Source organism: Carcharhinus amblyrhynchos, chromosome 4 (assembly GCF_965287045.1).
Source record: "Carcharhinus amblyrhynchos chromosome 4, sCarAmb.v2.hapA, whole genome shotgun sequence".
NCBI classification, from domain to species: domain Eukaryota; kingdom Metazoa; phylum Chordata; class Chondrichthyes; order Carcharhiniformes; family Carcharhinidae; genus Carcharhinus; species Carcharhinus amblyrhynchos.
Window position 1 is genome coordinate 33,061,800 of NC_137327.1, and position 25,465 is coordinate 33,087,264.

Here is a 25,465-nt window from a genome sequence, read left to right on the forward strand (position 1 = left end):
CCACCATCATCATTTTCTCAGGCAATGCATTCCAGCTCCTATCCACTGGCTGCAGTGAAAATGCTTTTCCTCATGTTGCCACTGCTTCTTCTGTCAATTGCTTGAAACCTGTGCCCGCTGGTTCTCAATCCACCTAATTAATGGGAACAATTTCTCCCTATCTACTCTGTCTGGATCCCGCATGATTTGGGGTAGTTCCATTAAGTCTCCTTTCAACCTTCTCCTCCAAGGAGCACAGTTCCAACTTCTCCAATGGTTTATAATGTTCCTCATCTTTGGAACCATTATTGCAAATCTTTTCTGCACTGCCTTCAACAATGAGTTTTGAATGTTGACCAGTCCATCACACAAACCAGCCTCCCATCCATTGACTCTGTCTACACTTCTCACTGCCTCAGGAAAGCAGCCAGCATAATCAAGGACCCCACTCACCCTGGGGATACTCTCTTACACCTTCTGTCTGGAAAAAAATACAAAAGTCTGAGATCACATACCAATTGACTCAAGAACTGCTTCATCCCTGCTGCCATCAGATTTTTGAATGGACCTATCTAATATTAAGCTGATCATTCTCTGCAACATATCTGTAATTGCAGCATTATATTCCATACCTTCTTTCCTTCTCCCCTATGTAGTCTTATGAATGATATGTTTTGGCTGTACGATATGCAAGAAACAGTACTATTCATTGTAAGGGCAGCACTGTGACACAGTGCCTGTGTCCTGGGTTTGATTCTCGACTTGGGCCATTGTCTACGCGGAGCATTGTTCCTGTGTGTAGCGCAGTGAATCACTTGTGGGAGGCGGTGATGCGCACGCGTCGCTACCGGCTGGCCTGCTGGGAGTTGTAGTTTCTCGGGTCACGTGATGCCGTGGTGACGTGGCTGTGCGGCACTACAACTCCCAGGTCTCCCCGCGCAAGGTAGTACTTTTATCTGTCACCGTGCGTTTGAATTGTCATAGCGGGGCTGATGTGAAGCAAAGCGGGGAAGCCGAGCCGCAGCGGCAATGTACACGGCGGGGGCGAGGCGGGCAGCGACCTTCGGTGTCGGGCGCCGGGCGGCGCTGAGGCTGAGCTGGCGCCTCGGGGACCGCGGCGAAGCGGTGCCGGCCGGTGCTTGGGGCTCTGCCGCCGGCCTGCTCACGGAGGGGGCGGCATCCCTTCTGCGGGACAACGGCAGGGGTGGCGACAGGGTCCTGAACATCGGGAACATGAACCCGCAGGTCCGGGCTACCGAATATGCGGTGCGGGGACCTATCGTCACTAAAGCGGCGGAGATCGAGAAGGAGCTCCAGCAGGTGGGTTTGGGGGAGCACTCTCCTCCAGCCGTATGTTTCATTAAATACTGCCACGTCGGTGGAATCCATTCGGCCCATCGTGTCACTGCTATCTCTTTGAAACTATCCACATGAGCTCAAAACGTTATTTGATTTGATTTATTATTGTCACATGTATTAACATACAGTGAAAGATATCGTTTCTTGCGTGCTACACAGACAAAACATACCATTCAAAGAGAAGAAATGAGAGTGCACAATGTACTGTTATAGTCATAGCTAGGGTGTAAAGAAAGAGCAACTTAATGCAAAGTAAGTCCATTCAAAAGTCTGATAGCAGCAGGGAAGAGGCTATTTTTGAGTGGGTTGGTGCCTGATCTCAGGCTTCTGCACCTTTCCCCCAAAGGAAAAAGGTGGAAGAGAATGTCTGGGGTGCTTTAATTGTGCTGGATGCTTTGCCAAGACAGTAGGAAGTGTGGACAGAGTCAGTGGTTGGGAGGCTGATTTGCATGATGGATTGGGCTACGTTCACTCCTCAGTCACTGTTTCTCTCCCCACTGCTGCTGCCACACCTGCTGAGTTTAGCCAGCATTTTCTGTTCTTTTCATTTCAGATTTCCAGCATCTGCAGCGATTTACTTTTTATCTACCCAATTGGTCCCTGGCTGTTTCCCCTGGAGCCCCACAAATTATTTGCCTTATTAAAATATACAATCCACTTTTTGGGAACATTTGCTTATTTATTTCTATCAAGCCTCATTTCATTCAGTGACTGCTGACGTGGTGCCTTGGGATTCAATCTAATGACATTCCAGTGCCTGTCTATACAATTAACTGACTCACCATCTCCAGTTGCATCCTGGAAACAATACCTCATTGTTGTCACTATTTTCTAAGAACTTGTTGCCTGGAAAATGTCAGGAACTTAAGAGTCTGAGCCAGAGAATGTGGATGGCTGCAATACTTCTGCTAGAGACTGGGCAACTGGAGGGCCACAGACTTTTGCTTCATTCTTCTTTCATGGTATGTGGGTGTCGTTGGCAAGACCAGCATTTGTTATCATTCCTAATTTCCCTTGAACTGAGTGGCTTGCTGGGTTATTTCAGAGGATATGAAAGTCAACCACATTTCTACAGGTCTGAAGTCACGTAAGCCAGACCAAGTTACAATGGTAGCTTGCTTCCTTAAAGGGCATTGATGATTGTTGTAAAAAAAATCCCCATTACTGAGACTAGCTTTATGTAACAGATTTATTAATTTAAATTACAGCAGCTACCACAATGGGATTTGAATCCATGTCCCCAGAGAATTAGTCAAAATTTATACTAGTGGTGGAGGGGTTGTTGTAATTGATAAGAGTGGCAGACATAACCATTTACATAAGAACATAAGAAATAGGAGCAGGAGTAGGCCATCTAGCCCTTCGAGCCTGCCCCGCCATTCAATAAGATCATGGCTGATCTGTCGTGGCTCAGTTCCACATTCCCGCCCTCTCCCCATAACCCTTAATCCCCTCGCTTATCAAAAAGCCATCAACCCGCATCTTAAAAATATTTAGCGAGGCAGCCTCCACCACCTCAACGGACAGAGAATTCCAGAGATTCGCCACCCTTTGAGTGAAGAAGTTCCTCCTCAACTCCGTTCTAAACCGCCTCCCCTTTATCTTGAGGCTGTGCCCCCTAGTCCTACTGTCTTTTTTGAGCGGGAAGAGTCTCTCCACCTCTATCCTATCCATCCTATTCATCATCTTATATGTCTCAATGAGATCTCCCCTCATTCTTCTAAACTCTAACGAGTACAAGCCTAGTTTATTCAGCCTCTCCTCATAGCTCAAGTCCCTCAACTCCGGTATCAGCCTAGTAAACCTCCTCTGCACTCCCTCCAAGGCCAAAATATCCTTGCGTAAGTACGGCGACCAAAACTGCACACAGTACTCCAGCTGCAGCCTCACCAATGCCCTATACAGCCGCAGCAAGACCTCCCTACTTTTATATTCAATCCCCCCTCGCTATGAAGGCCAGCATCCCATTCGCCTTCCTGATCACCTGCTGCACCTGCAGGCTGGGTTTTTGCGACTCATGCACAAGGACCCCGAGGTCCCTCTGCACCGTCGCCTGCTGCAGTTTTTCGCCACGTAAGTAATAGTCCTTCCTACCATTCTTCCTACCAAAGTGGACCACCTCGCACTTGCCAACATTAAATTCCATTTGCCAGTTCCTGGCCCATTCACCCAGCCTATCTAGATCCTTCTGCAGACTCTCCACACCCTCCGCGCAATTTGCCGTTCCACCAATCTTGGTGTCATCAGCAAATTTCGACACCATACACTCGGTTCCCTCCTCCAGATCATCTATATAAATGGTAAATAGCTTTACGTTCCCTTTGTCCTTTTATAATAAAGGCTGAGAAAGGTGTTGACAGAACCTTTATTGTCACCATTTACATTCCCTCTGTCTTTTTCTCTATGCTATTCCTTTCAATTATAGCCCTATCCTCACCTTCACTAATATAAATCTTGTCTGATTTTCCTTGTCTTCAGCTCTGACAAAAGGTCAGCCTGACTAGAAACATTAGCTCAATGTTCTTTCTACAGATGCTGTCATACCTGTTGAGATTTTCCAGCATCCATAGTATTTTGCCCTTAAGGTTACATTTCAGCTTCATTTGAAGCAATTTTTTAAAGTGGCATCGCGGCCTTTTGGCTAAGATGCAAATTAGATCAAGCCTTGGAGGAGGAGCTGCACCTACTCCAATCAGCTTGGATCATGTAGGTCTAGCCCAAGACAGGTGGTGAGAGCCCTGTCTTGTCAGCTTGGATCGGAAATGTCCCAACTTGTTGGGACTCTGAATTGGCTTTAATTTGACTTGATTAGATTGGAATAAAGTTTTTAAAAAAAAATTTGCCCTTATCCCCAGAGAATTAACCTGGGCTTCTGGATTACTAGCCACTGACCGCCCCTTTGAGCAGCTCTCTATATAAGAACGTAAGAAATAGGAGCAGGAGTAGGCCATCTAGCCCTTCGAGCCTGCCCCACCATTCAATAAGATCATGGCTGACCTGAAGTGGATCAGTTCCACTTCCCTGCTTTCTCCCCATAATCCTTAGTTCCCTTGTCTATTAGAAATCTATCTACCTGTGACTTAAATATATTCAGCGAGGTAGCCTTCACCACTTCAACAGGCAGAGAATTCCTGAGATTCACCATCCTTTGAGTGAAGAAGTTCCTCCTCAACTCTGATCTAAACTGCGCCCCCCCCCCCCCCCCCCCCAACTTATCTTGAGCTGTGCCCTCAAGTCCTGCTATCCTTTCTAAGTGGGGAGAATCTCTCTACCTCTACCCTATCTATCCCCTTCATTATGTTATATGTCTTTATAAGATTCCCCCTCAGCCTTCTAAACTTCAACGAGTACAGACCCAGTCTATTCAGTCTCTCTTCATAGGCTAACCCTCTCATCTCTGGTATCAGCCTAGTGAACCTTCTCTGCACTCCCTCCAAGGCCAATATATCCTTCTGCAAGTGCAGCGACCAAAACTGCACACAGTACTCCAGCTGCAGCCTCACCAGTACCCTGTACAGTTGCAGCAAGACCTCCCTGCTTTTATATTCTATCCCCCTTACTATAAAGGCCAACATTCCATTTGCCTTCTTGATCACCTGCAGGCTGGGTTTTTGTGATTCGTGCACAAGGACCCCCAGGTCCCTCTGCACCGTAGCATGCTGCAGCTTTTCACCTTTTTAAATAATAATCCCTCCTACTATTATTTCTACCAAAGTGGAATACCTCACACTTGTTAACATTATACTCCATCTGCCAGGTCCTTGCCCACTTGCTCAGCCTATCCAGATCCCTCTGCAGACTTTCCACACCCTCCACGCAATTTGCTTTTCCACTCATCTTCGTGTCATCAGCAAACTTCATTACCCTACACTCAGTCCCCTCCTCCAGATCATCTACGTAAATGCTCTCTGGCAGGAGAGGGTTTCTGAGAGAATTATGGAAATAATAAATGATCTTCTGGACCATGCACCATGGACCTGGTAAAGTGTTAGTGAAATGTTTCTAACTCTGCAGCTTAAATACAGAGCACAAAAGAGATCTTCTGAAACCAGTAGAAGATGAAAACAGAAGTGATTTTGTGTTTTGTATTGGCTTTACAGCTGTGATTGTAGATTGCAGAACATGCATATTATGCATCAGGAAGTCTTGTTCATACAGTTCAGATGAATGAAGCTGCTGACCTTAATAGCTTGTCTTTCTACAGAAATCAGTGATTCTTTCTATCTTTGTCCACCAACCATGCCTACTCACACTGCCCCCAAATACCCCAGCAGCTTTCAATTGCTATCTCTACAGATATATCCTTGGGACCTGGGTTAATCTAGAAAATGTTGCATGTTTTTAACAAAATAAGCCTGGTTTGTGACTGCAACACTTTAACTTTGGCAAATCTATTGTAGGTTAATTATAAATTGTTCAATGGTTTATCAGCTGTAAAAACCAACGTTTATTTCACTGATCCCATGCCCTGAGGCATTTAGCAAATCTCTTGACCTTGCCTCAATTTTGAAATATTCGGAGTTTGATAGTTTTGTTTTTAGAGATTTGTACCATTACTTCTCATCCAATCTTATCTTGGACTTTGAGTGACACTAGTGGAAGGCAGAATGACTTGGTGCCACTGTGTGCGTGAGAGAATATGATATGGTAGTGAATAGGGAACAGGTCTGGTAAGCCATGATCAGAAATTCTGATGTTTGTGTTGCTTGCCTGGTACATTATAAAGAACATCTCGCTACTGCTGGAGAAGTGATGAAATGGGAGAGTGAAGATCCAATGTTGTGGTTGATTTAGGAGCAACTTAGAACTAGGAGTTAGCTCCACCATCTTTTTGCAATAGAAACTGGGAATGCAATTAAATCGCAGACCCTTTGCCCATAATGAACTTTAGATTATTACCTTAGCTGCATGCAAATTAGTATAGAGACATATGAGTTGGTTAAATGTGTGACTTGGAGCTGTGTGGGATGTAGGGCTTTCAATTCATTGGGTTGTAGTACTGGGAAAAGTAGAAACTTTTAGCGTATGACAAGGTTCTGGTGAATTGAATAACTAGGATGGTAGATAGGCCTTTAAATTACACTAATAAAGTTGGGGTTGGGAGTATTCAGGATGGAGTAAATTCAAAGCCATGAAAGCTGTAGAAGAGAGTATCAAGGTTTAAGAGGGTCGAGAAGGGACAGAGAGCATAATAAAGATATTGGGGTACAGTGATTAGGAAGACAGCAGGAAAAAAGAGAAAAACCTAAAGGCGTCATTTGAATCTGGAAAGTATTCCAAACAAAATCACTAAATTAACAGCACGGAGAAATTAATGGGTTTGATCTTAGACACTAGATATTAGAGGTTCGGTTGTATGTAGGGTGACTAAGGTTTGGAATTAATATTTTGATGTGACTGGCAAAATGGAATAGATGTTGGCGTGATAATACAGGAAGGGATAAAGACGAGAGGATCTTAGCTGACATAAGCCAAGTGTAAAATTAGTTTGGGTGGAGCTAAGGAATAACAAGGGGCATAAATCAAATGGTTGGAGTTTTTTTAGAATCCCTACAATGCAGGAGGAGGCCATTTGGCCCATTGAGTCTGCACTGACCACAATCCCACACAGGCTCTATCCTCATAAAACCATGCATTTACCCTGGCAAGTCCCCTGACATTAAGGGGCAATTTAGCATGGTCAATCAACCTAACCTGCACCTTTTGGACTGTAGGAAGAAACCGGCGCATCTGGAGGAAACCCATGCAGATACAGGGAGAACGTGCAAACTCCACACATTCCCCCAAAGTGGAATTGAACCCAGATCACACAGTAACTTCATTTAAGTGTTAATATAAGCCTACTTGTGACACTAATAAAAATAAAGATCCCTGGTGCTTTGAAGCAGCAATGCTGACCACTGTGCCGCCCACAAGTTGTTTTTGGCTCTGTAACAGTGATTTGTCGTGTCCTAAAGAATATTGTATAGGTAATCAGAGATACATGTCAGAAGGGGATCCAATAAGCATGGGATACTTTAATCCACAAATAGATTGAACAAATCAAATTTGCTGTCATAATGTAGAAAATGAGCACGGAATGCATTCAGATAGCTTTCAAGGAACTGATTTGGAAATGGGCTACTTCTGATTGTGTTGTGGATTCAAAATGTACTAACCTTTGTTGTAAAGGGGCTATGGGAAAGAAAGTTCATAATATGATAGAATCTTATATTGATTTTTGGACAAGTCCAAAGTTAGTCTTAATTATGAATGAAGCAAACTAGATAGATGTGAGGGGAGTTGGTCGAAGGAGATTATGAAAGTAGATTAAAGATACCTAATGTGGTAGATTGGCAATGGCAGACATTTTAAAGAATTAATTTGCAGCACAGATACATTGCCTTAAGCAGTAAAAACACAACAGAACAGTGTCTAACGAGAAGTTAAAAGTATTTTTTTAAAAAAGGCTTAATATTCCTAAAAACAATAGTATGCTTGAGAATTGGGAAACTTTTAAAGCTCAATAGAGGATGAACAAGGGATTGATAAAAAAAGAAAATAAGATAAAAGTAAACCTGGTTTGAAGCATGCAATTAGGATACAAAAATTCCCATAAGTAAAATAAAGAGCTCAACCAGAGTAAATATGGGTCACTTCGAAGCAGACATGGGAGAAATTATATTGGGGAATGTGGAAATGGCAAATGCATCAAGGAAATATTTTATTTTATTTGTTTCCACCTTTGGAAGCCAGAAAACATTGTGGAAATGTTGGGGAATGAGGGGCCTTGTTGACAATTAGGAACTTAAAAGAAATTATTGTTACTAAAGGAATAGCGCTGTCAAATTAATGGGACAAAATTCTTCAGAACTGCACCTAAGATTTTAAAAGATGTGGCAACATTGGTTTTGATCTTCCAGGATTCCCTGTCAATTGTAGGAATTGAAGTTAAATATATATAGTTGGAGGGCATTGGTTGGATGATTACTTGAGCACATATAAAAGCGACATTGGCTTTTCATGTTCAGTGGGTACTGTATGGGCTGCAGGCCATCATCAGTCCTTGTAAAGTCATTTAAATTAACATTTTCTGTTAAAGGTTTTTGTTACAATGTCTGTTTAAGAGACTGCTAATTGTTTTTAAAAGAGACATGAGTAGAATGGACTCAGGAGATACATACTTGTAACTTCTCACTTTGTGAAATCTATTCCAGTCCAAGACTGGTGCCAGATTCTTCCTTCACTAATTCACTATCAGGATTGTAACATTTTTAGGATTTGAGAATAGCTCCCATAAATTTAAAGGTAGTGTTCATAGCCCTGGGAGAGAGGGAGAACTGGGCACATCAGGCTAATTAGCCTGATGTGAGTGATCAGGAAAATGCTACACTCTTATTATGGATGTAACATTGGGACATTTCACATGGATTTATGAATGTGAAATAGTGTTTGATAAATTTGTTACAGTTGAAACTAATAGATGGATTAAGGGGAGCGAGTGGATTTTCAAATATATTTTGATGAATTACCACATGAGATTTTTTGCAGTAAATTGGGATTCTGAGAATAAATCACCATAGATTGATAACAGCGAAAGGAGAGCAGAAATGAGTAATTTTCGAGTCGGTGGGCTGTAACTATGGGGTAATGCAAAATTCATTGTTTTGGTCTCATTGCCTAAACTAAGTGACTGATACAACTTAAAGCAACCATATCGTGTGCCTAAATTTATCGGGGTGGAAAAATAATCAAAGTGTGCAAAAGGATGTGGAAAATTTTGAGTAGGAAAGAACATGATGTGGAATATAATGTAGAGAAATTTGAAGTTATTAATTTTGCTAGAAAAATTGTTGGATTTTTAAAGTGTTGGGAAACTGGGAAATGTTGGTGTTTGGAGGAATGTGAGAAATGTGCCCTTGAAAATTTTGTGGCCTGCTTTTAGTGTGCAAGCTCCTTTAGATTTTGTATAGCCAGGCATATGTTGTTTTTCACAGAACAAGGCCTATGTTGTACCTTTTCTGGTTGCTGTCAAGTAAATGTACAACATCATGGGAATATTGAATCTGGGTATCCTTTACATGACTCACAAGGTCACATCAGGTACAGTAAGCAGTTAGGAAAGCAAATGTTACCTTGGCCTTTACAGGGGGATTAGAATAGAATCTTGTCAAGGTCCTATAAAACTGCGCTGATATCATATTTGGAAAACTGTATACAGTTTGCTTTCTTTCATAAGAATATAGATCCCTAAGAAGAGTGCAGCAAAATTTCACCATACTGATTCCTGAGAAGAGGGAATTGTCCAATGAGGAGAAATTTAGTAAATCAGGTCTATATTTCTAAGATTAGAAGATTGAAATATGTAAAGTTTTTTTAAAGGGCTTGATAGGGTAAATGCAGGATACATGTTTCTCTGACGTGGAATCTAGGACCGTGTCTGCCAGTCTCAGAATGAGGTCACCCATTTAAGTCTAAGGCAAGCAGAAATTTCTTCTTCCTTCTCTACCCCATTGAGTATGTTTGGGTCAGAGATTGATAGCTTCCGTTGGATAATATGGGAATCTAGGTGTCTGGGAGTAATGCAGATAGGTGTAGAAGATCAACCGTGATGATATTGATTGGCTGAGCAAGCTCAAGGAAACGAGTGCTTACTTGCATTACTTATGTCCTTGCGCAATTTTAAAATAGTATCCACTTATCTGGATTTCCCCCATAGGAGACAATGTCTTATTTGTTTCTATCCCATTGAATCCCTGCATTATTTTAACATTGCAATGTGACAAATCTATAACCACCTAAACTGAAGGGAGTACAAGCTTATGAAACTTGTTCCAGTAAAATCATAGAAATATTTGGCACAAAAATGGTATGATTCTACCCATCATGCCATAATTTAACCTTTTATGCCATTTTGGTGAATCTGAGCTGTAACGGTGAATCCTTTAAAGCCAATGTATCATTTTTGAGGGAGGCTCTTGGAAAGAAGTGAGAAGTAGGAACAGTCCACCCTTGCTAGTCTGGAACCCATGAGGATAGTGCAATGTTACTTAACTTCATCAAGCTGACATTAGCTAATTTTGCATTGATTATGACTTAAACCTGAAATTTTCTTAGTCTGTATAATTCAGTATCACATCATATGCAGATTTTATCTACTGAACATTAAGTGAGAAAAGGCTGTTATTTGTAAATTTGCTGTACACTGACAACATCAAGATTGCCTCATCACCATTTCTCTCTCAACATCTTGTGTATAAATCATCAAATTGTCTGATCAACTTCCAGTGCTGAATCAGCAGAAATTATTCACCAGCTGATTACTGAGAAGACTGAAGCCATTGCCTTCAGATTCCACCATAAACTGTTCCCCCAACCATCTCCTCAATACTTTACCTGGCAACTATCTGAGCTATATGTCATTTTTGACCCCAAGGTGCAGATACAACCACATTCAAATGCCCACCTAATTCTACCTCAATAGTATTCCCCATCGGTGTTCCTAACTTGATTCATCTGCTGCTTAAGCACTCATCTGGAGGCAACAAAAGCACAAATTTGACGATTCCAATACACTCCAGATTGGCTCCCCCCATGTCGTAAATCACAAATTTTAGTCTCTTGTAAATATATCTGGTACCAAAAATGAAAGTATGGGTTCTTGCCTTTTTATTAAAACGTTGGCTCAGAAGGGAGAGTTTTCTGGTGCACTGGTGTATGCTGGGTAGTTAGTGCAGTCATCGTTCAGAGATACAGAGAATATCAAGTAATTCTAGATTTTGTAGATCCAGTATGTATTGGATTTATAAATCTTTAGCTTGATAACTTCAATCTCTTCAACCACTGCTCTGAAGACCTTTCGTGTTGTTTTAACCTGATTTATTTTGTAATATGAATCTTGTGGGAGCAAATGTTTTTCATTCCAACCTGCTCAGCCTTAAAATTTGATTCCTTTGAAGTAAGATAGTGTTCTTCAGTGAACTGAAGGCATGTTATTTAGTGTTGTGAATAAAAAGTAAGTTTTGATGATTAAAGCAATCAGCATTAAGAAAGATTTAATAGATAAGGTGATATGTAAAAGCCTAGCTTAGTCTTTGTCACATTGAGGTCCATTTTGCAATCTAGTTTTATTTAATAGTTAAGCAAGATGTCTCAAGTTTCAGCAATGTTTCCTGTTACAAGGCTGTCTCACTATGTATTGCATTTCAAATCCTTGTGTAAGAAAAAAATCATGTTGCTTCAGAAATGGTTGAATCATGTTGAAATAGTCTGCACTTGCATATAAAGATATGGTTAATGTGGTAATTTTTTTCATGAGTTCCATTCAGTAGAAAATTCTATTGAATCAGATATACTTTGCCATTCCTGTTTAATGCAATGGCTTTAAGTTTTCTGCAATGTCCTGACAGTTATTTGAAAGTTACATTTTTGACCATTGCTAACCACGAAATATTCCACAATTGTTTAGAATATCTGCATTAGTTTGAAGAACGCTTTTTTAGGATCTGCTTGAGAAGGTTGAATCATTTGACTCAAGTTTGTCAGATGCAAGAGTTAGCTGCCTGCTTTTGAGAAGACAATACTTTTGATACACTGATCCCAAAATAAACCTGCCTCTTTATGATACAGTATAATATTAGATGTGCTAGTCGGTGTCTTGGAAGAATTCACCAAGTAAAAAATAAGCTTGTTTCTGAAGTTGAGTAGACTCATTAGTGTAAATGTCATTTAAAAAAAGTTATTAGTCACAAGTAAGCTTACATTAACACTGCAGTGAAGTTACTATGAAAATCCCATTGTTGCTGGAACTTTGCTGTTGATGCTGCCTTGACAGCTGAGTCTTCCTATTCAGTCATCCTCAGTTCCGATTCTTTGCTCTTTTGATGCTTCAACCTGATTGTTATGCCGTGGCTGGCTACTGACTTCTGTTCTTGCCAGGCTTTTATCAATCGTTTCTTAAAGCTTCTGAACTGCCAATTTCTTGTCATACAGGTGGCCCACCCTCCATTGTCCAACTTCTTTTATAGGGTTTGAGGGATTATCACGCAATCCTTAAGTGCTGTGGTGCCAAACCCAGATGATTATGCTCTGATTTTGACAAGTGAAGTCCTAATAACCTCCCAGTTGCACATTTCAATACCCACTCATTTCTTTCTAATTGTTTCTCCAGCACACCCATGCCACCCCTTCCATCTTACTTTGTTGCTACCAATCTCCTTTTTTTTCTTGCTCACAAATTGGGTCTTGGCTCCATACCTGGATGTTTTACATTTTAATCTGGCTCTTTAGATTATTCCACTTTTGCATGCATATGTCTGCTCCTTTTTTCCCCTCCTTTCTAAAAATATGAAATTCCCCTTTTCACTGCTCCATCCCTGTTTATTTTCTTTCCTACCATTTTTAAGCTCAAATCCTTCATGGACTACCCAGCAGTCACCTCACTCTCTGGCATCTACTGTTGTGGTATGGCTACTTGTGGCCTTCTCCTTGAACAGAAACATACACTACCTTTCCCAGAATGTACCCCCTTCATTAAATGACAATCTCATTAATCTCATTCATTCCTCCTTTCCTGTTTCCCTTCTCTAAAGCTTGTGCGACTGAGTGTACAGGTAGGAAGCTGAAATAATCAGCAACCACCTTGTTTACTCTCCATTTCTAAATTTTAACCAGGCAGCATGTTTTTAATAGTGACTCCTCCTGACCTTGCACAGTTGCCTCTAGAGTATTGCAAGATTTCATTCCTGGCACCTGTGTGCATCTGGTACAGAATTTCACAACTACTCCCCCCTACTTCACCCCACACAAGCCCTCACCCCATCCCACATGCTTTATGCTCAGCCAGATCTTGTAAGTTGCCAATGTCACATTCTGCATTGTTTTGACTCTGGGTTGCCATTTCCTTTGCTGATTTTCTTTGCTTGCTGGTAGCAATTTCAATTGTTCTGTTCTGCCCCTTGCTAATTATCTCTCCAAATTTTTAAAATTGACCTTTTTGACTAACCTCAGCGAGCTCTCCTAATTGTGTGCTGCTTTGTCTATCATGGTCTCTTTACTGAAGCCCTGAGGATATTTTATGTTAAAGACACTGTACAAAATGCAAATTAAAATAATGTCATTTATCTTTTAAAACTGAAACCAGAATCAACATTCAGTGGCATAATTGGCACTAGAAATGTTGACCTGAAATTTTACTTCCATTTCAGAATTTACAATCCCGAATTGACCTTCAAATCCAGTTTTGTATTTGTCTTATGCAAAGTAATTAACAAAAGTAACATTTTTTTTGTGATGCTCATTATGGGCCAGCATAAAATACAGCAAATAAGTTATTTTTAAAAGGAACTTGAATTTCTGAGAAACTTGTCAAATGAAAGGATAAAATTAAGCCTTTTGTGTTTGTCTGGTGCCTTTACTTCCAAATCATTCCTGTTATTTGCAGGACAATTAGTTTCCGAGTCACCTGAAATAAAAGTGGCTGATTTAAATAGCATTCATGCTTGGTTTTTTTTGTGGTTGGCAAACAGCATTTTGAACCCTGCTATCTCTGTCGTATACAATGTGGCATGAAAGAACAGTCTGTAACTTAATCCCATTGGCAACCATATTTGTTCAGCTGACACATTGGAAATAATTACACAGGATGTTTGCTTGGACTATGAATAGTTGATTTTGACTTGACAGGGTTGGCAGGCTTTATTTTTTACATCGAAATCTCAGTTGAGACTGATTACATTACATTATGAATGGCTTTTCACTTATTTATATTACTCAAAATATGGCATGATCTGCAGTAATATCTCTAGTACACTATGAACACTACATTCACTATCAGAATGATTGGTATAAAATCTGTGTTCGTGTTTAAAAAGCCCAATGTCTTTCCTTTGGTATTTATATTTTGATTGGAACAGACCTAGTTTCTAATAATATTTGCGTAGTCCAAACCTGGAATAATCTATCCTTACTGCAGTTCATAGTAACTGAGGTAATTTTTTGCAGTAGTAGAGCATGGCTGATTAGTTAAACTATTACACATTCTTGTGAAATATATTCTCTTGCTACATTTCTAGTACTTTTTTTGCTTTGTACTTCAAAATGTAAGTTACTTTAATTTCTCTCTTTCCTGTCTGCAAATTTGATTTCAATTTATTTGCACTATAATTTTTTTTGCTCTATTTTGCATGAAGCAATTGCATAAAGTACTTGATTGATTTATTTTCTCAGGTGTGTCCATGTGATTCTCCCCCTTACTGAAGTTATCATTGTGGATCAAGGGAGATTGTTCCTGTTGTTCAATCATCACCAACCATTATTTGTGATTCTTTACCAAGTTACTGATCTGGCTGCATAAGTGACTCCAGTCGCTATCATAGAATCCTTACTGTACAGGAGGTCATTCAGCCCATCAGATTTCTACCAACTACAATCCCACCCAGGCCGTATTCCCATAACCCCACACACTTGAGCCTGCTAATTCCCTTGACACTGGGGTCAATTTAACATGCCAAGCAACCTACCCCACTCATCTTTGGACTGTGGGAAGAAATGTTTAGGATCAGCATCAAAACATCTCAAAAGTTCTCCTCTGGTCCTGGCATAAACATCAGTCTCCCTTATGGCATATAAAATCTTTATCTCCAAGAATAATAACTGGGGCAGAATTTTCATTCAATGATTTAGGTTGTATTTGGATTGGAACAAAATCCTTTTTTTTTGTAACAATACATCCCATTCTGGTCATAGTTTTTAAGAAGGATGTGACAGTCTTTGAGAGAGTGGTTCCAGGAATGAGAAATTTTGGCTACAAGATTAGATAGGAGAAGCTGGCGTGGTTCTCCTTGGAGTAAAGGAGATTGAAGAAGAATTGATTAGAGGAATGCAGGATTAGGAAAGGTTTAGATAAAACAGACAAAGAAAAGCTGGTTCCATTAGCTGTTGATGCAAGGACTAGGGGACAAAGATTTTAAGACTTTGGGACAGACTTGAAGGGGGATTTGATGATTAACATTTTATGCGACAAGTGATAACCTCCCTCTACAAAAATGATGGCATTGAAAATGTCAATGATTTCAAAAGGTATTGAATGAACTCAAAGGAAATAAACTTGCAGGACTACTGTGATAAGAGCCTGGGAATGGGATTGACTTGATTGCTCTACACAGCCAGCATGGATTTGCTGGGCTGAATTGCCACCACCTGAGTGTAACAATTCTGACAACCTACATTTAAAAGGGGACCTTTTCTAATGTAGAAAACAATTGCTGGTGTTCTTCACAAGCAGTTACATACATGAATTTAAAAGCTTTGCCAAGCAGTTACATGGGAGAAGTTTAGCAGAGAAATTCCAAAACTATTTGTTACCATTTTTGAGGCAAAGGGTTGTTTAAGAGTCCTCCATTGATTATAGAGTTGGAGGAACTGACAGATGAGCGTCAAGACCATGGAGGTATTTGAACTTGAATGGGAGTTCTGGAGTTAAAGTGGTGCGTTGGAAGTTGACATTGATCAGCCTGTGCTTGCTGACCTGTAAGCCGGACTTGATACTGGTTAGGATGTGGGCAACAGAGCCTTGGATGAGCTCAAATCTATGGCAAGCATTGGGATAATTAAGACCGGAATGCATAGAAGTATGGATACAGACTGAGTACACTCTGGATATTGAAAGTCCACAGGAGTCGGGTTAAAACTGTAATTTCCACTCCCTGTTCTCAAAGTTCAGGGACCATTTCAGCTGAGGTCTCGGATAAAAGGGGAAGTCAAATTTATTGAGCTGCAGTCATGTTGGTGTCAAGAATTTTCATGGTAGGTTAGTACATTTACTACAAATAATAAACCTGAGTGAAGAAAGAAAAAGGTGTTTGAATTACATTTAATTGTTTGGTTTTTGGTACTTGGTGTGTGAATATTAATGATGGGAGGGAGAATTTGTTACTCTCTGCTGTCTATTCAATTTGTATTGTTATCTTTTTTGAATAGTTTAATCTCTTTTCGAAGGTGTTAAAATCAGAGGTACAACGATAGATCTCAAAAGTCTTGAGACTACACGTTTTGGACACACTGCCTTTGAACAGTCTGGGGCAACAAATGGGCTCCAGAAGCAAGATTTATTGTACATTCCCATTCAGCTCTTTTATATTGCTAGATTTTCTCTAAAGAGTATGCATGAAGTGTAATGCCTTTTTTCATTTATTTTCAACTCTCAATATCGTTAATGACAATTTTTTTCCCAAGCTGTCTGGTTAACCTTCTGATGGGTTATGCTGCCTCTGTAACAATTATATGGAACTGATGACTTAAATTGCCCCTTTTCCAGAAGTATTATAACAAATAGTCACATTGCATTTGACTATGATTGTTCTATGCCTTCATATAGGGAGCCCAGAAGCCCTTCACAGAAGTAATCAAAGCTAACATAGGAGATGCTCATGCTATGGGGCAGCAACCGATCACATTTCTGAGACAGGTGGGTATGCCCAAGTATAAAATGTATGTTGCAGTGCTTTCTGGAAGACTTTTCAAACATCATTTGTTCTGAAAGAAAAAGTTAACCCTCACCAATACTATTAATATTGAATGTTTCCTAGTTTCCATAATGCATTTTGGTTTCAGTTGTGGCTGTAAATTGTTATTGTAGGGAATGCTTTTCGTAAATCTTTGGGGAGGTGGGTGGATCAATTCTGTCCACCTGCAGTCTGAGTTTCTATATTATTTGAAGTGTGCAAGACATCTAAATTGTTTTTCTAGGATTTGGAATTTATTTCTGAATTGTGCACAATGTTTTGAAACATGTTTTGATAAAGTAACATGACATCAATTATCAATCATCAGTAATACTGCAATCTTGGATACTGATAGACATAGTTGGTAGAAGAAATTTAGCTCACTTCAACTTTTCAGTAATATCGGGGGGATGGGAAATTTTTTCAATCACAATATTTTTTCACAAAAGTTTATTTCAATGCACTTTCTAGTGGAACCTCTGATTAGATTCTTTAAAATGTGCTGTTGAGCCATGGCCTACTTTCTAAATGTGTAAAACTATTCTGCATTACCATGCTAGATCAAGCATGTGGAGGGGCAGAGGTTTAGAGATATATTTACAGAGATCACTAAAAATTTGGATAGGTACATTAAGCAGTTTAAAAGGCTAATGGAATGCCAGTCTTAATCGCAAGGGCTTTACAATGGGGTTGAAATTTATGCTTTGGTTACATAAAGCTCTGATATTCTGCATCTAAAATGTAGCATTCCATTCTGGTTTCTTCACCTCAAGTAGGGTGAATTAGTTTTGGGGTGTGCAGCACAGCTTTGCCAGCGTGAGTAAAGGCATTTGTTAGAATAGTGAGCTTTTGCAGGGTCATCATCCTCCCAAAATGTTAACTTTTGTTTTTCTCCACGTGGCTGTTGTGTGACCTGAGTATTTCCAGCATGTTTTGGCTTTTTTGTGGACATATTCTGTGGATTAGTCATGTATTTTGTCTAGTATAAATTAATTAAGGTGTTGAAGATGTTTGCAGGGTTTGACAGGATAGTGAGAAGCTCTTACCCAGGGCGGGTTGCACAGAGCTGTGGGAGGGTCGGGGGGGGGGGGGGGGGGGGGCGCGGGGGGGACGAATCCCAAAAGTAGAACTTGGATATTCAGGGTGATGTTCACACAAAGGGCAATGGAAATATGGAACTCTTCCTGAAAATCTGAAGGTTAGGTCCAACTTCTGATTGGTCTACAACTGTTCTGATATTCTTTAACCCTTGTGCATAAAAAGTCTGACATATGTTTGTACACTCAATCTTAATGTGTGTTAGCTAAACACTACTATGTTGTGAAAAGGTTCATTTATTGAATAACTGCAACAATTATTTTAAAACAAATTATCTGTGATCAAAAAATTTATGGGAGACAGCCCTCTTTTGTCTCATTTAGACAAGTCAAACATTTTTATTTTTTTAAAGCCCTTTTGGCCACTTTTATTTTCAGATAGCAAATAGCACCTGATGGGCCAAGTTGGCCTAACTTATGGCACTTTATTTATCCTGAGGATTGTCTGACCTGCTGACTATTTCCAGAAAGGAAGCCAGAGGTATATATAGCACATATGGCTAGCAGCATTAGCAAGTGTATGCATGACTGAGAAAATATTGTTTTGATACTTTCCAACTCGGGATCTGAGAGATTCACGTTCCTACTTTTTTCTGTAAGTGTAGTTTTTAAGTCCTTTTGAATTAAATCCCTGTGAGATTCACAAATTATAAATTTGAGGAGGTTTTTTTGTGGAAGAAAAATACAAGAAAAAATTAATTAAATACATAATTGGAATATGTTTTTTTGCCCAATTCAGGTTGTTGCTCTTTGTACTTATCCAGAGCTGTTTGAGAGTCCGCAATTCCCTGCTGATGCAAAGGAGAGGGCCCAACGAATCCTGCTGGACTGTGGAGGAAACAGTTTAGGTATTTATGCTTCATCGCCATTGTGTACTGGTGTGTTCACTTAAGAAAATGCTGTTCAGCAGTCCTAAAGCCATCAGAGTGAGTGATAAGTGTCTATAAGAGGTTAATAGTGAAATTTTCATGTAAGATTATAATTTGGAGCTTTTTCTCAATCCCACAGTCCAGTTTATATTGAGCTCTAGTGATGAGGCATGGTTGGGGTTGGGTAAGGGGGAGGAAGAAATGGGGCAATGGAATGCCTGATTACAACATGTGGGATAGGGTTATCTTGATGGGATTTTCTTTTCCTGAACTGTTTGATTTGACTGAGTTTCCTAGAATTACCTATTGGACACACTTTGATTTGTGTGGAACATCAATTTGCCATTGGAATAGCTTGGGAGGAACAACAATTGAGCAATGATTTGCAGGTAATCATCACCCAGTAATCGTTGCTAGGGATGTATGTTCAACATGATTAATCAAGATTTTGATGCCCTTGCAAAGATGATTGACCAGTTAAAACATGAAACTTGCAATGAGGAATGGAAGGGTTATTGCCAGCATTGGCGAAGAGAAGACACTAAAGATCCACACTGAAATTTTTAAAAAGATTTTTGCCAGTTGCGATCATCAAGTCAGAACCAAGAACCTCTTGGTAGTCCTAACTGCAGCTTTTAGTGACCTTTGGGAAAGGCAGAGATAATTAGCCAGTAGCGTAACATTCTAATCTAAACCAAGCTGGTCTTTGAAGATAAAAATATTTGAGCTGTTAGTTTGTGCTCTTATCTGGTCCAGTTGTGGATACAGGATGTTAATGGTATACTCAACCAAAGGGTGTTGCACTTTTAGAGCTTTTGAAATTTTAATAGAATATTCAAGTCCAATATTTATCACGTGGGCACTTTTTTTAAAATTGTCAGGTTCCTACAGTGCAAGCCAAGGCCTGAATTGTATACGTAGAGATGTTGCAAAGTACGTGGAGACAAGGGATGGAGGAGTTCCTGCAGATCCGGAGAATATATATATTACCACAGGAGCAAGTGATGCAATATCTGTATGTATAAAAGTAGAAGAGTGGTCACCACTGTTAAATTGTTTACATTAAATAGATTTAGCGTTGCTCAACTGACAAAACTCTGTTTGCAACTGTGTAGCTTTAATGGGTATTATTATGAATAACTTGCCATTCTCTTTTTATGTTTTAGACCATTTTGAAACTTCTGGTGGCTGGAGAAGGGAGAATGCGGACTGGAGTGATGATTCCAATCCCACAGTATCCCCTGTACTCTGCTGTCATCTCTGAGTTTGATGCAGTCCAAATCAACTATTATCTGGATGAAGACAACGCCTGGGCTCTAGATAAGAATGAATTGAAAAAAAATCTGAATGCAGCCAGGGAATATTGCAACCCCAAGGTTCTTTGTATTATTAACCCAGGAAACCCAACAGGTACTTACATAAGAACATAAGAAATAGGAGCAGGAGTAGGCCATCCAGCCCTTCGAGCCTGCCCCGCCATTCAGTAAGATCATGGCTGATCTGTCGTGTCTCAGTTCCACTTTCCCGCCCTCTCCCCATAACCATTAATCCCCTCGCTTATCAAAAACCCATCAACCCGCGTCTTAAAAATATTTAGCGAGGCAGCCTCCACCACCTCAACGGGCAGAGAATTCCAGAGATTCACCACCCTTTGAGTGAAGAAGTTCCTCCTCAACTCCGTTCTAAACCGCACCCCCCCCCTTTATCTTGAGGCTGTGCCCCCTAGTCCTACTGTCCTTTCTGAGTGGGAAGAGCCTCTCCACCTCTATCCTATCCATCCTATTCATCATCTTATATGTCTCAATGAGATCTCCCCTCATTCTTCTAAACTCTAACGAGTACAAGCCTAGTTTATTCAGCCTCTCCTCATAGCTCAACTCCGGTATCAGCCTAGTAAACCTCCTCTGCACTCCCTCTAAGGCCAAAATATCCTTGCGTAAGTACGGCGACCAAAACTGCACACAGTACTCCAGCTGCGGCCTCACCAATGCCCTATACAGCTGCAGCAAGACCTCCTACTTTTATATTCAATCCCCCTCGCTATGAAAGCCAGCATCCCATTAGCCTTTTTAACTATTTCAACAATAAAACACTTGCATCCTTTTAAAAGACAAGTACTTGACATATTCAAACTATGTAAGAGCTGTTGACAGGAGGTGATGGTGGGGGCAAGCTGGGGCTGGGTGGCCAAGCACAGTGGAGCTGGGGAGTGAGATCAAATTGGGCCCAGAGGGTTTGAAGTTTTCTCATTTGTTTTTCAAATTGGAGACCTGTGACCAGCAGTGTCTCAGGGATCAGTGCTGGGTCCACAGTTATTTGTCATTTATATTAATTTGGATGAGAATATAGGAGGCATGGTTAGTAAGTTTGCAGATGACATCAAGATTGGTGGTGCAGTGGACAGTGAAGAAAGCTATCTCTCATTGCAATGGAATCTTGATCAGTTGGGCCAGTGGGCTGATGAATGGCAGATGGAGTTTAATTTAGACAAATGCGAGGTGATGCATTTTGGTAGATTGAACCAGGACAGGACTTAATTAATGGTAGGGCATTGGGGAAAATTACAGAACAGAGATCTAGGGGTACATGTTCATACTTGAAAGTGGAGTCACAGGTGGACAGTGGTGAAGAAGGCATTCGGCATGCTTGGTTTCATCAGTCAGAACATTGAATACAGGAGTTAGGATGTCTTGTGGAAGTTGTACAAGACGTTGGTAAGGCCACACTTGGAATACCATGTGCAATTCTGGTCACCCTATTATAGAAAGGATATTATTAAACTAGAAAGTGTAAAAAAAAAAGATTTACTAGGATGCTACTGAGACTTGATGGATTGAGTTATAAGGAGAGGCTGGATAGACTGGGACTTTTTTCTCTGGAGTGTAGGAGGCTGAGGGGCATCCTGTAGAAGTCTATAAAGTAATGAGGGGCACAGATCAGCTACATAGTCATATCTTTTCCCAAAGGTAGGGGAGTCCAAAACTAGAGGGCATAGATTTAAGATGAGGGCAGAGATACAGAAGTGTCCAGAGGGTGGTATGTGGAAGAAGCTGCCAGAAGTAGTAGTAGAGGCAGATACAATTTTGTCTTTTAAAAAACACTTAGTGATATGGATAAGATGGGTTTAGAGGGATCTGGGCCAAATGCGGGCATTTGGGATTAGCTTAGCGATTTTAAAAAGGGGTGGTATGGACAAGTTGGGCCGAAGCATCTGTTTCTATGCTGTAAAACTCTGACTCTGATTCTAGGTGAGGTCAGGGATGTGATGATGACTGTGGGTTTGTTGGAAAGAGTGACTGGGGGAGTGATTGACTGGACTGGAGGTGAGGGTCTGCTTCACACCGAGTCTCACTTTTTCTCTCTCGCATTACCACACACTAAACCATATATACTCATGCCCACAAACACTGACCCTCCAACATTCTGGTTATATTTATTCATTACTCTTTTTATAAAAACATAATTGTTGTTGTGACTTGTTTTACATTTATTCAGCAATTGTTTCTTTCCCTAAAATCTCAGCTTTTTTTGAAGTTCAGTTTATTGTTGTGCCAAACCATATCTTTCCAAAATTTGCTTATTGGCTCCTTGTGAGGAAAATATGCAAATGTGGTTCTCCTCCAACTGAAAGGTTGAACAAGCCTGTTCTAGTTGTATATCGAGGTATTTGGCAAATGGTGAAAAACAATATTGAAAACCTGTTTGGTCAGGGAAGTAATCTTGTTACAGGCACAGACACACTGCAGCTTTTTACTTTGTGGTAACGTGTTGTTTGCAGCACTCTTGTCTTTTTGAGTTTGGAGGTTGAGTGTTCAGGTCTGTTGCAGAGCTTGGCTGATTCTTTAGTTCAGTACTGACGGAATGGTGCATGCACTGAGGTCCCTCTTTTCAGATGGTGGATGTAAAAGATCCCATTGCACTATTAACAAAATCCAGGGAGCTCTTCTGGTGTTTTGGCTGATATTTCCGCCCCCCGCCCCTTCAACCAACACCATCAAAAAACGTATTATCTAGGCATACATTTCATTGTTATTTTGAGTCCTTGTGTGCTACTTGACTATAAGTGAAACACTTAAAGTAATTAGCTGGAAAATAGATTGAATGAACTGAAAATGTGAAAAATGCCATGTTAATTCCAAACCAGTCTTTCCCTTAAATTGTAGTTGTCCATCTTGTACTGAGACAAACAGATTTACTAATTTTTTTTTCCTCCAACCATGGTTCACTTAAAATGCATTCTTTTAAAATCAATCTAAAATCTGGCATAACATGAGTTGGTGCATACGTATTGTCTTTGGGTGAAACATCTTTGGGGTTTATAACAACAAGGCAGGAGATGGGTCGGATCAAAATGTAAAATCAGGAAAAGCAACCCCATTCTGCCACTTCTATTCAGGCCATTTTGTGGCAGCAGGTTGTGTGGTATGTTTAAATCAGGTATCCAAAATACAAGTGGGAATCTGGTTGGACCTGCATCTCCCCGCTACTCTGCGCCTTCCTTGCCACCCACTCCCTATCTTGGTACCAGGACCTTTTGTCATTTTTGCAAACTCCCATCTAGTGGCTTATTTGAGAATTGCAGTAATGTTCTTTTTGGAAATAAGGAAGTTTAGGTGACTTTGAGTTAAATGATCATCCCGATAATAGTATATTACCACTGTTTTAATATTTAGATAGTCATTGTAAGTGATGGTCAAGTTGCCAGGAAGAGGAAAGTAATTTCTGAATCTGAATCTTAGATTTTTAATATTAATGTTTTTTAAACGCAGGCCAGGTGCAAAACAAAAAATGTATTGAGGATGTAATTACTTTTGCTTATGAAGAAAAGCTCTTCCTTCTGGCTGATGAGGTAAGATCAACTTTGCTTGCTTGTATAATTATCAAATTATTTGAAAGCAGCTTTGTGATTTTGAGTCATGTATTGTTCTGCCTCAAAATAAAGTATACTTGGATGTTTCCTTTTTTCTATTCAGGTTTACCAAGAAAACATATACTCAAGAGACTGTAAATTCCACTCATTTAAGAAGGTGCTGTACGAGATGGGTCCAGAATACTACAATACAGTGGAACTGGTCTCATTTAATTCCACATCCAAAGGATACACAGGAGAGTAGGTGTTTTCTGTATAAACTTTACTTAAGTATTCTTTTAAACAAAAAGCCTTAAATAGTAAGCTTCACTTTAGGAGGTTCAGTTGATTCAGCATTTATTTAGTTAATTATTTATAGAGCGAAACTTTGCCCAGAAAAAGGGGTATAATCTTAAAATTGGAGCATGTTATTTAGGTGTAACATCAGGAAATGCTTCCCCTTATAAAGGGGAGTGAAAACCTGGAATTCCTGTTTCAACCAAACACGGTGGATGCTGAGTCAATTGAAGTTTACAAAAGTGAAATCAATAGATCTTTAGGCTATCGAGGGATATGAATCAAAGATGAGTTGATGAAATTGAAATATGGATCATCTGTGACTGACTACACAGACTTGAGATGCTGCCTGATGTCTTTGTTTATATAAAATTCTTGGACACTTCAACACAGAATGGAAAGGCCAAATTTCTCCAGTCTTTTCTCTTGAATGGGCCCTTTTCATGATAATCTTGCTGTGCTTCTGCATGTCATCTTCAGTGCTTAAGTGTTTATTTCTTAGGAACCAGAACTGGATCCAGTTTTCAAGGTGCAATCAGATCTTGAATGATGACATATTTTCTCCCTTTGTATTCTAATTTTTTTAAGCCATGTAGTTCAACATTTTATTAACTTTGGTCATTTATGATTCTAGATCTCCCTGGTTGACCAAGGTATATTGCTCATGCTAATGAATACGAAGGAAAAAAGTAATCATTCAGAATATTCACTATTGAAACTTTTCTCCATTTTTAGCCCTTCTATTATCTCTTCTCCTAATTTCCCTCATTATTGTAATTGAAGATTTTAGAATGGCTTTGTTTTACCTTTGCAAATATCATTCACAGGGTTGTGTGAATTTAGAAGTGCCTTCATTTTTAGAATTATTTATTTTAAAGATTCTCCATTTAGCCATTACTTTATTATTGTTCAATATCCACATCCAAACAGTTTGCTTTAGTTGTTCACTAATTTCATTGACTGCAACTCCCTCATGGTTCTATACATGGCTCTTTTGATGTTTTGAATATGTGATTAATTTCTGGAGTTGCTGCCCCAGCAGAACTACAACTTCCTGCCAACCTAGAGGAAATGGACCATTAACAAAAAACATGTTGCAGGCATTACACTCATAATCTTTGGGTTACTGGATCATGAACCAATTGTGTGTTACATGTACCAAATCTGATTCAAAACCACTTCGGTTTTCTTACTGCTTTATCTGAAGTTGTTCATCACAAAATGAGTACACAGGTACCAGAACATTATTATCTCTCCATAAAGCAAATTGTACTCCATATGCTGACCTTATAATCTAATTCTTGTGTCAGTTTGTTTTAAATATCGGGAACCCAAAACTAACACCTTTTTGGAGCATGTAATATATTCCTCATGAACATGTTGACCAGTTTTGTATGGTTCCAGTGGGACCAGTGAAGTTCTGGAGGCTATAGGGACATTACAACAATGCCTAATCCTATCTGCACCTGACATCCACGTGATTTTCCAATGAAGCCTACTGAAAAATGCATGAGCATAAACCTGGATGCTTTG

General features: G+C 39.9%; 1 protein-coding gene across 1 annotated transcript in view; it reads left to right on the top strand.

Annotated features, from left to right (window-relative positions):
* Positions 1–928: 928 nt before the first annotated feature.
* The window catches only part of gpt2 (glutamic pyruvate transaminase (alanine aminotransferase) 2), a 40,550-nt gene continuing 16,013 nt past the window's right edge, over positions 929–25,465 (top strand). The window contains exons 1-7 of the mRNA XM_080186951.1: positions 929–1,299; positions 16,694–16,783; positions 18,657–18,765; positions 19,668–19,801; positions 19,953–20,196; positions 23,556–23,635; positions 23,760–23,896. Coding sequence (XP_080043077.1) covers positions 1,009–1,299; positions 16,694–16,783; positions 18,657–18,765; positions 19,668–19,801; positions 19,953–20,196; positions 23,556–23,635; positions 23,760–23,896 — 1,085 coding nt within the window. The 5' untranslated portion in view covers positions 929–1,008. The remainder of the gene's footprint in view (positions 1,300–16,693; positions 16,784–18,656; positions 18,766–19,667; positions 19,802–19,952; positions 20,197–23,555; positions 23,636–23,759; positions 23,897–25,465) is intronic.